This window comes from Somniosus microcephalus, chromosome 5 (genome assembly GCF_052327205.1).
Source record: "Somniosus microcephalus isolate GS21.2 chromosome 5, FLI_Smic_1.0, whole genome shotgun sequence".
Classification (NCBI taxonomy): domain Eukaryota; kingdom Metazoa; phylum Chordata; class Chondrichthyes; order Squaliformes; family Somniosidae; genus Somniosus; species Somniosus microcephalus.
Genome location: NC_140991.1, coordinates 244,883,824 through 244,897,425, shown reverse-complemented (window position 1 = coordinate 244,897,425; position 13,602 = coordinate 244,883,824). Strand labels below are relative to the sequence as shown.

Genomic DNA, 13,602 nt, shown 5'->3' with positions numbered 1-13,602 from the left:
TGTCCAATTCTGGGCACTGCACTTTAGGAAGGATGTGACGGCTTTAGAGAGGGTGCAGAAAAGATTTACAAGAATGGTTCCAAGGATGAGGGACTTCAGTTACGTGGATAGACTGGAGAAACTGGGGTTGTTCTCCTTAGAACAGAGAAGATTGAGAGGAGATTTGATAGAGGTGTTTAAAATCATTAGGTGTCTGGACAGAGTAGTTAGAGAGAAATTATTCACATTGACGGAAGGGTCAAGAACCAGAGGACACAGACTTAAGGTGATTGGCAAAGAGACTCATCGGAGAGAGTAAGGGAAGCTCGGGAAAGCAGAAAGGCAGAAGATCGGGTTATGATTCCACCATCCTTTCAAGTAGTGTGTTCCAGATCTTAACCACCCTTTGTGTGAAGAGATTTCTTCTCATTTCCCCTCATTCTTTTACCAATTATTTTAAATCTATTAACTCAGGTTACCGACCCACCTGCCAGAGGAAATAGTTTCTGACGAAAGGTCATTAACCTGAAATGTTACCTTTGTTTCATTCTCCACAGATGCTGCCTGACCTGCTGAGTATTTCCAGCATTTTCTGTTTATAGTTCAGATTTCCAGCATCCGCAGTATTTTGCCTTTGAAATAATTTTTCTCTACTTGCTCTACCAACCTCTCATCATTTTGAATACCTCTGTTAGTTCTCCCCTTAACTTTCTCTGCTCTAAGGAGATCAATCCCAGTTTCTCCAATCTCTTCACAAAACTGAACTCCCTTATCCCTGGTATCATTATGGTAAACCTCCTCTGTACCCTCTCATTGACATCCTTCCTAAAGTGTGGTGCCCAGGATTGTACACAGTACTCCAGCTGAGGCCTAACCAGAGATTTGTAAAGGTTTAACATTACTTCCTTGTTTTTGTATTCAATGCCCCTATTTGCAAAGCAAGTATCCGCATTCTTAACCACCTTATCAACTTGCCCTGCCACCTTCAATGATTTGAGAAATGCACCTGCAGGTCCTTCAGTTATTGCACCCTCCTCAAAATAGTATCGTTCAGATTATACTGCCTCTCCATGTTGTTTCTCCCAAATTACATCACTTCGCACTTAGATTACATGTCATGTGTCTGCCCATTTCACCCATCTGTCTATATCCTCTTGAAGTCTGCTACTATCCTGTTCACTATTTACTACATTGGCAAGTATCATCCACAAACTTCGAAATTGTACTCCATATACCCAAGTCCATTTATGTGTAACAAGAAAAGCAATGGTTCTAATACCGACCCCTCGGGGAGCCCACTGCATACTTTTCTCCATTCAGAACAACATCCATTCATCTCTACTCTCTGCCTCCTATCCCTTAGCCAATTTCATATCCAAGTTACCACTGTCCCTTTAGTACCATGTGCTTCTATTTTCAATTAAGTCTGATATAAGGTACTTTATCAAATGCCTTTTGACAGTCCATATATACATCTACTGCATTACCTTCATCAACCCTCAAGCACAATTTGCCTTCAATAAATTCATGCTGTCTGTCCCTTTTCCAAGTGAGGATTAATTTTGTCCTTGACAATGGTCTCCAGTAGTTTTCTCACCACTGACATTAGACTGATTAGCATGAAGTTACCAGGTTTACTCCTTTTTTGAACAGGGATGTAATATTTGCAATCCTCCAGTCCTCCAATATCCAAGGAGGATTGAAAGATTGTGGTCAGAGCTTCTGCTATTTCCATGTTAGCTTCCCTCAGCAACCTTGGATGCATCCCATCCAGACCAGGTGACTTGTAACTAAACAGCGGAAGCAGCATGCTATAGGCAGAGCTAAGCAATCCTACAACCAACGGATCAGATCAAAGCTCTGCAGTCCTGCCACTTCCAGTCGCGAATGGCAGTGGACAATTAAAGTTGGGGGGGGCGGGGGGAGGCTCCATGCGCCCCATCCTCAACAATGGCAGAGCCCACACATGATTGCAAAAGACAAGGCTGAAGCCTTCACAACCATCTTCAGCCAGAAATGCCGAGTGGATGATCCATTTTGACTTCCTCCTGAGGTCCCCACCATCACAGATGCCAGTCTTCAGCCAATTTGATTCACTCCACGTGATATCAAGAAATAGCTGTGCACACTGAATACAGCAAAGGCTGTGGGCCCCAATAACATCCTGGCTGTAGTGCTAAAGACCTGTGCTCCAGAACAAGCTACACCTCTAGCCAAGCTGTTCCAGTACAGCTACTGGCATCTACCCAATAATGTGGAAATTGCCCAGGTATGTCCTGTCTACAAAAAGCAGGACTAATCCAATCCGATCAATTACCACCCCATCAGCCTACTCTCAATCATCAGCAAAGTGATGGAACGTGTCGTCAACAGTGCTGTCAAGCAGCGCTTACCAATAACCTTCTCACCGATGCTCAGTTTGGCTTCCGCCATGACCACTCAGCTTATTACAGCCTTGGTCCAAACATGAACAAAGTGTGGCACCAAGGAGCCCTAGTGAAACTGAGATCAGTGGAAATCAGGGGGAAAACTCTGGCTGGAGTTATACCTAGCACAAAGGAAGATGGTTGTGGTTATTGGAGGCCAATCATCTCAACCCCAGGACTTAACTGCAGAAGTTCCTCTGGGCAGATTCCAAGACCCAACTATCTTCAGCTACTTCATCAATGACCTTCCCTCCACCATAAGGTCAGAAGTGAGGATGTTCGTTGATTATTACTCGGTGTTCAGTTCCATTTACAATTCCTCAGATAATGAAGCAGTCCATGCCCGCATGCAGCAAGATCTGGACAAATTAGGCTTGGACTGATAAGTGGCAAGTAACATTCACATCACACAAGTGCCAAGCAAAGACCATCTCCAATAAGAGAGAATCTAACCACCTCCTTATGACATTTAACGATATTATCATTGTCTAATCCCCCACCATCAGCATCCTAGGAGTCGCCCTTGACCAGAAACATAACTGGACCAGCCACATAAATACTGCGGCTACAAAGGGCTGGGTATTCTACGATGAGTGACTCACCTCCTGACTCCCCAAAGCCTTTCCACCACTTACAAGGCACAAGTAAGGAGTGTGATGAAATACTCTTCACTTGCCTGGATGGATGCAGCTCTAACAACACTCAAGAAGCTCAACACCATCCAGGACAAAGCAGCCTGCTTGATCGGGGCCCTATCCATTACCTTAAGCATTCACTCCCTCCACCACCGGTGCATCATGGCTGCAGTGTGTACCATCTACAAGATGCATTGCAGCAGCTCGCCACAGCACCTCCCAAACCCGTGACCTCTGCCACCTAGAAGCATAAGGGCAGCAGGCGCACGGGAACACCACCACCACCTGCTGGTTGCCCTCCAAGTAGTGTTAGCGCTGTGTGTGCTCTGAAGTTGGTACTGTCAGCGCTGGGCATTCTCTGAACTTAGTAGTGTTAGCACTGTACATGCTTTGAACTTGGTAATGTCAGCGCTGTGCATTCTATAAACTTGGTAGTGTCAGCGCTGTACGTTCTCTGAACCCAGGAGTGTTAGAGCTATGGGTTCTATGAACTTGTGGGGAACCAAGGGTCTAATGACAGTGAGGAACTTAAAGGAATTAATATTAGTAAAGAAAAAGTCCTGGAGAAATTAATAGGACTAAGAGCCAACAACTTCCCTGGACCTGGTGGCCTATACCCTAGGGTTTTAAAAGAAGTGTTTGCAGAGATAGTGGATGCATTGGTTTGATCTCCCAGAATTACCTAGATTCTAGAACAGTCCCCGTGGATTGGAAGTTAGCAAATGTAACCCCGCTTTTCAAGGAAGGAGGGAGAGAGAAAACAGGGAACTTTAGGCCAGTTAGCCTGGCATCAGTAGTAGGGAAAATGCTAGAATCTATTATTAAGGATATGGTAACAGAGCACTTGGAAAAACACATTATGATTAGGCAGAGCCAACACAGTTTTATGAAAGGGAAATCATATTTGACAAATCTATTCCAGTTTTTTGAGTGTGTACTAGCAGGGTCGATAAGGGGGAACCAGTGGATGTAGTATATTTGGATTTTCAGAAGATATTCAATAAGGCGCCACACAAGAGGCGATTGCACAAGATTACGGCTCATGGGTTTCGCCTGGTTCCATTCTTATCTATCTAATCGTAGCCAGAGAATCACCTGCAATGGCTTCTCTTTCCGCTCCTGCATCGTTACCTCTGGTGTCCCTCAAGGATCTATCCTTGGCTCGCTCCTGTTTCTCATCTACTTGTTGCCCCTTGGCGCCATCATCCGAAAACACATCAGTTTCCACATGTACGTTGACGACCCCCAGCTCTTCCTCACTACCACTTCTCTCAACCCCTCCACGGTCTCTAAATTAAAACAGAAAATGCTGGAAATACTCAGCAGGTCAGGCAGCATCTGTGAAGAGAGAAAAAGAGTTAATGTTTCAGGTCGATGACTCTTCGTCAGAACTGGGACGGTCTCTAAATTGTCTGACTGCTTGTCCAACATCCAGTTCTGGATGAGCAGCAATTTTCTCCAATTAAATATTGGGCAGACTGAAGCCATTGTTTTCGGTCCCCACCACGAACTCCGTTCCCTAGCCACTGACTCCATCCCTCTCCCTACATCTGTCTGAGGCTGAACCACACTGTTCACAACCTTGGTGGCATATTTGACCCTGAAATGAGCTTCTGACCACATATCCGCAGCATAACTAAGAACACCTATTTCCACCTCCGTAACATCACCCATCTCCACCCTTGCCTCAGCTCATCCGCTGCTGAAAGCCTCATCCATGCCTTTGTTACCTCTAGACTTGACTATTCCAACGCACTCCTGGATGGCCTCCCACATTCTACCCTACGTAATCTTGAGGTCATCCAAATCTCAACTGCCCGTGTCCTAACTCGCACCAAGTCCCGTTCACCCATCACCCCTGTGCTCACTGACCTACTTTGGCTCCCGGTTAAGCAAAGCCTCAATTTCAGAATTCTCATCCTTGTTTTCAAATCCCTCCACGGCCTCACCCCTTCTTATCTCTGTAGTCACCTTCAGCCCCACAAACCCCTCCCCAACCAAGATATCTGCGCTCCTCTAATAGAAACATAGAAGATAGGAGCAGGAGTAGGCCATTCGGCCCCTCGAGCCTGTTCCACCATTTAATGTGATCATGGCTGATCATCCAAATTCAGTACCCTGTCCCTGCTTTGTCCCCATATCCCTTGATCCCTTTAGCCTTAAGAAATATATCTAACTCCTTCTTGAATATATTTAATGAATTGGCCTCTGCTGCCTTCTGTGGTAGAGAATTCCACAGGTTCACCACTCTCTGGGTGAAGAAATTTCTCCTAATTTCTGTCCTAAAAGGCCTACCCCTTATCCTTAGCCTGTGACCCCTGGTTCTGGACTCCCCGCCATCAGGAACATCCTTCCTGCATCTAGTCTGTCTAGTCCTGTTAGAATTTTATAATTTTCAATGAGATCCCTTCTCATTCTTCTAAACTCTAGCGAATATAAGCCTAATCGACCCAATCTCTCATACGTCATCCCTGCCATCCCAGGTATCAGTCTGGTGAATCTTCGCTGCACTCTCTCCATGGCAAGAACATCCTTCCTCAGATAAGGTGACCAAAACTGCACACAATACTCAAGGTGTGGTCTCACCAAGGCCCTGTACAACTGCAGCAAGACATCCTTGCTCCTGTACTTGAATCCTCTCGCTATGAAGGCCAACATACCGTTTGCCTTCTTAACTGCCTGCTGCACCTGCATGCGACTAGTGCACAAGGACGCCCAGGTCTCGTTGCACTTCCCCTTTTCCCAATCTATTGCCGTTCCGATAATAATCTGTCTTCCTGTTTTTGCCACCGAAGTAGATAACCTCGCATTTATCTACATTATACTGCATTTGCCATGCATCTGCCCAATCACGCAACCTGTCCAAATCATACTGGAGTTTCTCTGCATCCTCCTCACAGCACACATGCCCACCCAGCTTTGTGTCGTCTGCAAACTTGGAGATATTACATCTAGTTCCCTCGTCTAGATCATTTATATATATATTGTGAATAGCTGGGGTTCTAGCACCGATCCCTGCGGTACCCCACTAGTCATTGCCTGCCACTCGGAAAAAGACCTGTTTATTGCAACTCTTTGCTTCCTGTCTGCCAACCAGTTCTCTATCCAAGACAGTACCTTACCCCCAATCCCGTGTGCTTTAACTTTGCACGCTAATCTCTTATGCGGGACCTTATCGAAAGCCTTCTGAAAGTCCAAATACACCACATCCACTGGTTCTCCCTTATCTGTTCTACCAGTTACATCCTCAAAAAATTCCAGTAGATTAGTCAAGCATGATTTATCTTTTGTAAATCCATATTGACTTTGTCCGATCCTGTCACTGTTTTCCAAATGCTCTGCTATTACATCTGTTATAATGGACTCTAGCATTTTCCCCACTGCTGATGTCAGACTTACCGGTCTATAATTCCCCTTTTTCTCTCTACCACCTTTTTCAAATAGTGAGGTTACATTAGCTATCCTCCAATCCATGGGAACTGTTCCAGAGTCTCTAGAATTTTGGAAGATGACCAGCAATGCATCTACTATTTCTAGGGCCACTTCCTTAAGTACCCTAGGATGTAGATTATCAGGCCCTGGGGATTTATCGGCCTTCAATCCCGTCAATTTCCCTAACACCATTTTCCTGCAAATACTGATTTCATTCAATTCCTCCCTCTCATTAGACCCTATGTTCCCCGACATCTCTGGGTGGTTATTTGTGTCCTCCTTTGTGAAGACAGAAATGTATTTAATTGGTCCACCATTTCTTTGTTCCCCATTATAAATTCCCCTGATTCTGACTGCAACAGACCTACGCTTGGCTTCACCAATCTTTTTCTCTTCACATATCTATAGAAGCTTTTACAGTCAGTTTTTATGTTCCCTGTGAGCTTACTCTCATAATCTATTTCCCCCCTCTTAATTAATCCCTTTGTCCTCCTTTGCTGAATCCTAAACTGCTCCCAATCCTCAGGCTTGCTGCTTTTTCTGGCCAAATTATATGCCCTCTCCTTGGATCTTATGCTATCCCTAATTTCCCTTGTTAGCCACGGTTGAGTCACCTTTTTTGTTTTATTTTTATGCCAAACAGGGATGAGCGAATTCTGTAGTTCATCCATGCGATCTTTAAATGTTTGCCATTGCCTATCCACCGTCAACCCTTTAAGTAACGTTCCCCAATCCATCCTAGCCAACTCGTGCCTCATACCATTGTAGTTTCCTTTATTTAAATTCAGGACCCTAGTCTCTGAGTCAAATACTTCACTCTCCATTTTAATGAACAATTCTATCATATTATGATCGCTCCTCCCCAAGGGGCCTTGCACAACAAGATTGCTAATTAATCCTTTCTCATTACATAATACCCAGTCTAAGATGGCCTGATCCCTAGTTCGTTCCTCGACATATTGATCCAGGAAACCATCTACACTCTAGGAATTCCTCCTCCACAGTATTGTTACTAATTTGGTTAGCCCAATCTATATGTAGATTAAAGTCACCCATGATAACTGCTTAATTCTGGCCTTCTGAGCATCCGTGATTATAATCGCTCAACCATTGGTGGCCGTGCCTTCTGTTGCCTATGCCCTAAGCTCTGAAACTCCCTGCCTAAATCTCTCCGTCTCGCTACCTCTCTTTCCTCCTTTAAAACGCTCCTTAAAACCTACCTTGTTGACCCTGCCCTAATTTTCCTTATGTGGCTCGGTGTCAAATTTTTTGTCTTTTAATACTCCTGTGAAGCGCCTTGGGACGTTTTACTATGTTAAAGGCGCTATATAAATACAAGTAGTTGTTGTTTGGGAATAACATATTAGCATGTATTGAGAATTGATTAACGGACAGTAAACAGAGTAGGAATAAACTGGTCATTCTCGGGGTAGCAGGGTGTAACTAGTGGAGTGCCGCAAGGATCAGTGCTTGGGCTTCAGCTATTTACAATCTATATCAGTGACTTAGATGAGGGAACCAAGTGTAATGTATCCAAGTTTGCTGACGATACAAAGCTAGGTGGGGAAAGTAAGCTCTGAGGGGGACTTAAAGTGGCTGCAAAGGGATGTAGACCAGTTAACTGATTGGGCAAGAAGGTGGCAGATGGAGTATATTGTGGGGAAGTGTGAAATTATCCACCTTGGTAGGAAGAATGGAGAAGTAGAATATTTTTTAAAAGGTGAGAGACTAATAGATGTTGGTATGCAGAGCGATTTGGAGGTCCTTGAACACAAATTACAGACAGTTAACATGTAGGTACAGCAAGCAATTAGGAAGGCAAATAGTATATTAGCCTTTGTTGCAAGGGAGTTGGAGTATTATAAGAGTAAGGAAGTCTTGCTGCAATTATATAGGGCTTTGGTGAGACCATACTTGGTCTCAGTTTTGGTCTTCTTACCTAAGGAAGGATATACTTGCCTTGGAGGGGGTGCAACGAAGGTTCACTAGATTGATTCCTGAGATGAGAGGGCTGTCCTATGAGGAGAGATTGAGTAGAATGGGCCTTTATCTGGAGTTTAGAAGAATGAGAAGTGATCTCATTGAAACGTATAAAATTCTTAGAGGGCTTGACAGGGTAGATGCTGTGAGGCTGTTTCCTCTGGCTGGAGAGTCTAGAACTAGGAGTCATAGTCTGAGGATAAGGGGGTCAGCCATTTATGACTGAGATGTGGAGAAATTTCTTCACTTGGAGGGTTGTGAATCTTTGGAATTCTCTACCCCAGACGGCTGTGGATGTTCAGTTGATGAGTATATTCAAGACTGAGATCGATATATTTAAGGGAATCAAGGGACATGGGGATCGGGCAAGAAAGTAGAGTTAAGGTCGAAGTTCCGTCATGATCTTATTGAATGGCGGAGAGGCTCAAGGGGCCATATGGCCTACTCCAGCTCCTATTTCTTATGTTCTTAGGAAGTGTTAGCACTGTAAGTTCTTTGTACTCGATAATGTTAGCGTATGCGCTTTGTGAACTCAGCAGTGTTAGCACTGTGCGTTCTCTGAAAACGGTAGCCTTACCACTGTGCATTCCCTGACCTCAGTAGTGTTAGCGCTGTGCGTGCTTTGAACTCAGTAGTGTTAACGCTGTGCATTCTATGAACTCGGAAGTGTCAGCGCTGTGCGTTCTCTGTACTCGATAGTATTAGCGCTGTGTGTTCCTGGAAGTCGGTAGTCTAGGCACTGCATTCTATGAACTCGGCAGTGTTAGCGTTGTGCGTTTTCTGAATTTGGGAGGGTGAGTATTGTGCATTCTCTGAATTCGGTAGTGTAAGTGTTGTGCATTTTCTGAACTCCAGAGTGTTAACGCTGTGTGTTCTATGAACTGGGTAATGTTAGCACTGTGTGTTCTCTGAACTCAGTAGTGTTAATGCTGTGCATCTCGGAACTCGGTAGTGTTAGCACTGTGCCTTGTTTGAACTCTAGCCTGTCTGATAATGACTGGATCAAATTATGCATAGCAGAGAACTTTAATTACTCTACTGCAGACAGGATCTAATTACCCATTCCAGACCAAGTGTTGGGTGAGTATTGTCCTCCCAAAGCCTGTATCGGTGGCAGTAAGAAGTTTGCTCCTTCCACCACGTAGTGCAAATAGAACTGAGGTATGATTCAGAATGATGCCTTTGTATTGGAGGTGAAGAGGACAATTAGACTGTATGAGATCAGTTTTTTTTAAAGGGACAGTGTCCCAAGGAATAATTGCCCGCTCTCCCCTGCACCCAGCATGACAGTAAAGTATTTGGTTGTTTGTGAAAATTGAAATACATTCAAAGAATGGGAAAGGCTATCTGCCATCGACAGTTGATAATGTAGCATTGCAGTTTTTTTTTTAAAGTGTAGAAATATTGGAATTACGATCGATATTGAGACAGAATAAATTGACCCTTAATGTTAGGGGGATTAAATACGTGGGGTTACGGGGATAGGGTGGGATATGTGTTGGTGTAGGGGTTACGGGGATCGGGTGGGATATGTGTTGGTGCAGGCTCGATGGGCCGAAATGGCCTCTATCTGCACTGTGGGGTTTCTGTGATTTCTGTGATCACTAATGGAATATAATTTAGATACAGTTACTATTAGTGTCACATTTACATTGTTGCTTCTCGTAATAATTTCTCATTATAACTATTACCTACTGCTTTTTGCCCTACAGACTGATTGGCTAGAAGGTTATCAGCTTTCAGCTGCCATGAATTTCCGTTTTCCGCAGTGTGTACCCACTCATCTAAAGACATTGATTCCCAATGCTAGTAATGAAGCATTACAGCTAATGAAAGACATGCTTCATTGGGATCCTAAGAAAAGGCCAAATGCCAGTCAGGTAAGTTAACAGATGAAGGAATATTCCATGTTTCTGCACATCCTAGCACAGTTTGGAGGATTGGAGCTACAATATGTAGCTCTATCTCTCTGGCTTCCCCACCAGAATCACCCTGCATGATTCCATATGCTTGTCAATTTGTTACTGAACCGGTTTACATAAATGTAATAAGGAAAACATCAAGGTCAGTGAACTTCTAAATAACATTCTTAGACAATTCTGATTACAGACCTTGTACAAATCAATACCAACACTGATTGTAGAATCATCTGACACTTGAAAGCTTCATGGTTGTTTTTTTTTCCCTTATCCAAATATTCTATGAAAAAAGAATAGCAAACTGAAGGAATTATACCAGTTGCTGTTTTCTTACAGGATACACTGAAAAAATAAGAAAACAATGCAGTTGACAAATAGTTCTGATGTTGTATCTGTAATCTTTATTAGATTAGAGACAGAGCTACGTAAAGTTATATATTTGAGAAGTATTAAAAGACAGTAAAAAAAACCCTTGTATTTATAGGAGTGGAAATTGATATGCATTGCACCCGGCTTATGCCGAAAAACAGGCGCAAAATTTACTAATTTAGCGGTGGGATGCTATTTGTTCAATCTGTGCAAGCGTTGATCCCACTGCTAAATTTGTGTGTCCATTTTTTATGCACACCAGGCAGATGCCAAAAATAGATGTAAGGCTCATTAAATATACCACATAAGAGACTGTTAACTAAGACAGAAGCCCACAGAATTGAGGGCAAATTATTGACCTGGTTAGGAAATTGGCTGAGCAGCAGGAGACAGGCAGTAGGGATAGTGGGTAGGTACTCAAATTAGCAGGATGTGACGAGTGGTGTCCTGTAGGGATCTGTGTTGGGGCCTCAACTATTCACAGTATTTATTAACAACTTAGATGATGCCATATAAAGCCACATATCCAAATTTGCCGATGACACAAAGATAGGCAGCATTGTAGGCAGGGTTGATGAAAGCATAAAATTACAAAGGGATATTGACAGATTAAGTGAATGGGCAAAACTGTGGCAAATGGATTTCAATGTAGGCAAATGTGAGGTCATCCACTTTGGACCTAAAAAGGATAGAACAGGGTACTTTCTAAATGGGGAAAAGCTAAAAACAGTGGCGGCCCAAAGAGACTTGGGGGTCCAGGTACATAGATCATTAAATGTCATGAACAAATACAGAAAATAATTAATAAAGGCTAATGGAATGCTGGCCTTTATATCAAGAGGACTAGAATACAAGGGGGTAGAAGTTATGCTGCAGCTACACAAAACCCTGGTTAGACCACACCTGGAGTACTGAGAGTAGTTCTGGGCACCATACCTTAGGAAGGATATATTGGCCTTGGACAGTCCAGAATGTCACCCGAGCACAATGCAACGCCATCCACGCTCTCAAGACCAACCGCAACATCGTCATCAAACCAGTAGACAAAGGAGGAGCCATCATCATAGAGAACAGAATGGACTATTGCAAAGAAGCATACCGACAACTGGACAACCAGGAACACTACAGACAGTTACCCACAGATCCGACCAAAGAACACACCCGCCAACTCAACAGACTGATCAAGACCTTTGATCCAGATCTTCAAAGCATCCTACGCGCTCTCATCCCACGTACTCCCCGCGTGGGAGACTTCTACTGCCTCCCAAAGATACACAAAGCCAACACACCCGGACGTCCTATCGTATCAGGCAACGGAACCCTGTGTGAGAACCTCTCTGGATATGTCGAGGGCATCCTGAAACCCATCATACAGGGAACCCCCAGCTTCTGTCGCGACACTACAGACTTCTTACAGAAACTCAGCACCCACGGACCAGTTGAACCAGGAACACTCCTCGCCACGATGGACGTCTCGGCACTCTACACCAGTATCCCCCACGATGACGGCATCGCTGCGACAGCCTCAGTACTGAACACCAACAACAGCCAATCTCCAGAAGCCATCCTACAACTCATCCTTGACCACAATGTCTTCACCTTCGACAACCAGTTCTTTACCCAAACACACGGAACAGCCATGGGGACCAAATTCGCACCCCAATACGCCAACATCTTCATGCACAAGTTCGAGCAAGACTTCTTCGCTGCACAGGACCTCCAACCAACGCTATACACCAGATACATCGACGACATTTTCTTCCTATGGACCCACGGTGAAAAATCACTGAAAAGACTACACGATAACATCAACAGGTTCCATCCCACCATCAAACTCACCATGGACTACTCCTCAGAATCAGTTTCATTCTTGGACACATGAATCTCCATCAAAGACGGACACCTCAGCACTTCATTCCACCGCAAGCCCACGGACAACCTCAGGAAGCTCCACTTCTCCAGCTTCCACCCTAACCATGTTAAAGAAGCCATCCCCTATGGACAAGCCCTGCGAATACACAGGATCTGCTCAGACGAGGAGGAACACGATGGACACCTACAGACGCTGAAAGATGCCCTCGTAAGAACGGGATATGACGCTTGACTCGTCGATCGACAGTTCCGACGGGCCACAGCAAAAAATTGCATAGACCTCCTCAGAAGACAAACACGGGACACAACCAACAGAGTACCCTTCGTCGTCCAGTACTTGCCCGGAGCGGAGAAACTACGCCATGTTCTTCGCAGCCTTCAACATGTCATCGATGACGATGAACACCTCGCTAAGGCCATCCCCACGCCTCCACTACTCGCCTTCAAACAGCCGCCTAACCTCAAACAGACCATCGTTCGCAGCAAATTACCCAGCTTTCAGGAGAACAGCGACCACGACACCACACAACCCTGCCACGGCAACCTCTGCAAGACATGCCAGATCATCAACACAGATACCATCATCACACCTGAGGACACCACCCACCAGGTACATGGTACATACTCATGTGACTCGGCCAACGTTGTCTACCTCAAACGTTGCAGGAAAGGATGCCCCGGAGCATGGTACATCGGCGAGACCATGCAGATACTGCGACAACGGATGAACGGACACTGCGCAACAATCGCCAGGCAGGAGTGTTCCCTCACAGTCGGGGAACACTTCAGCAGTCAAGGACATTCAGCCTCCGATCTTCGGGTAAGCATTCTCCAAGGCGGCCTTTGAGACACACGACAACGCAAAATCGTAGAGCAGAAACTGATAGCCAAGTTCCGCACACATGAGGACGGCCTCAACTGGGATCTTGGGTTCATGTCACGCTACATGTAACCCCACCTGATGTAGGGTCACCCAGACTCGAGTCGTCG

The 13,602-nt window shown here is 44.8% G+C and overlaps 1 protein-coding gene across 7 annotated transcripts in view; it reads left to right on the top strand.

Annotated features, from left to right (window-relative positions):
* mak (male germ cell-associated kinase) overlaps window positions 1-13,602 on the top strand; it is a 374,380-nt gene that overhangs the window by 194,147 nt on the left and 166,631 nt on the right. For all 7 annotated transcript variants that reach the window (XM_085988792.1, XM_085988791.1, XM_085988790.1 and 4 more), the window contains one exon: window positions 10,165-10,332. In XM_085988792.1, coding sequence (XP_085844918.1) covers window positions 10,165-10,332 — 168 coding nt within the window. The remainder of the gene's footprint in view (window positions 1-10,164; window positions 10,333-13,602) is intronic.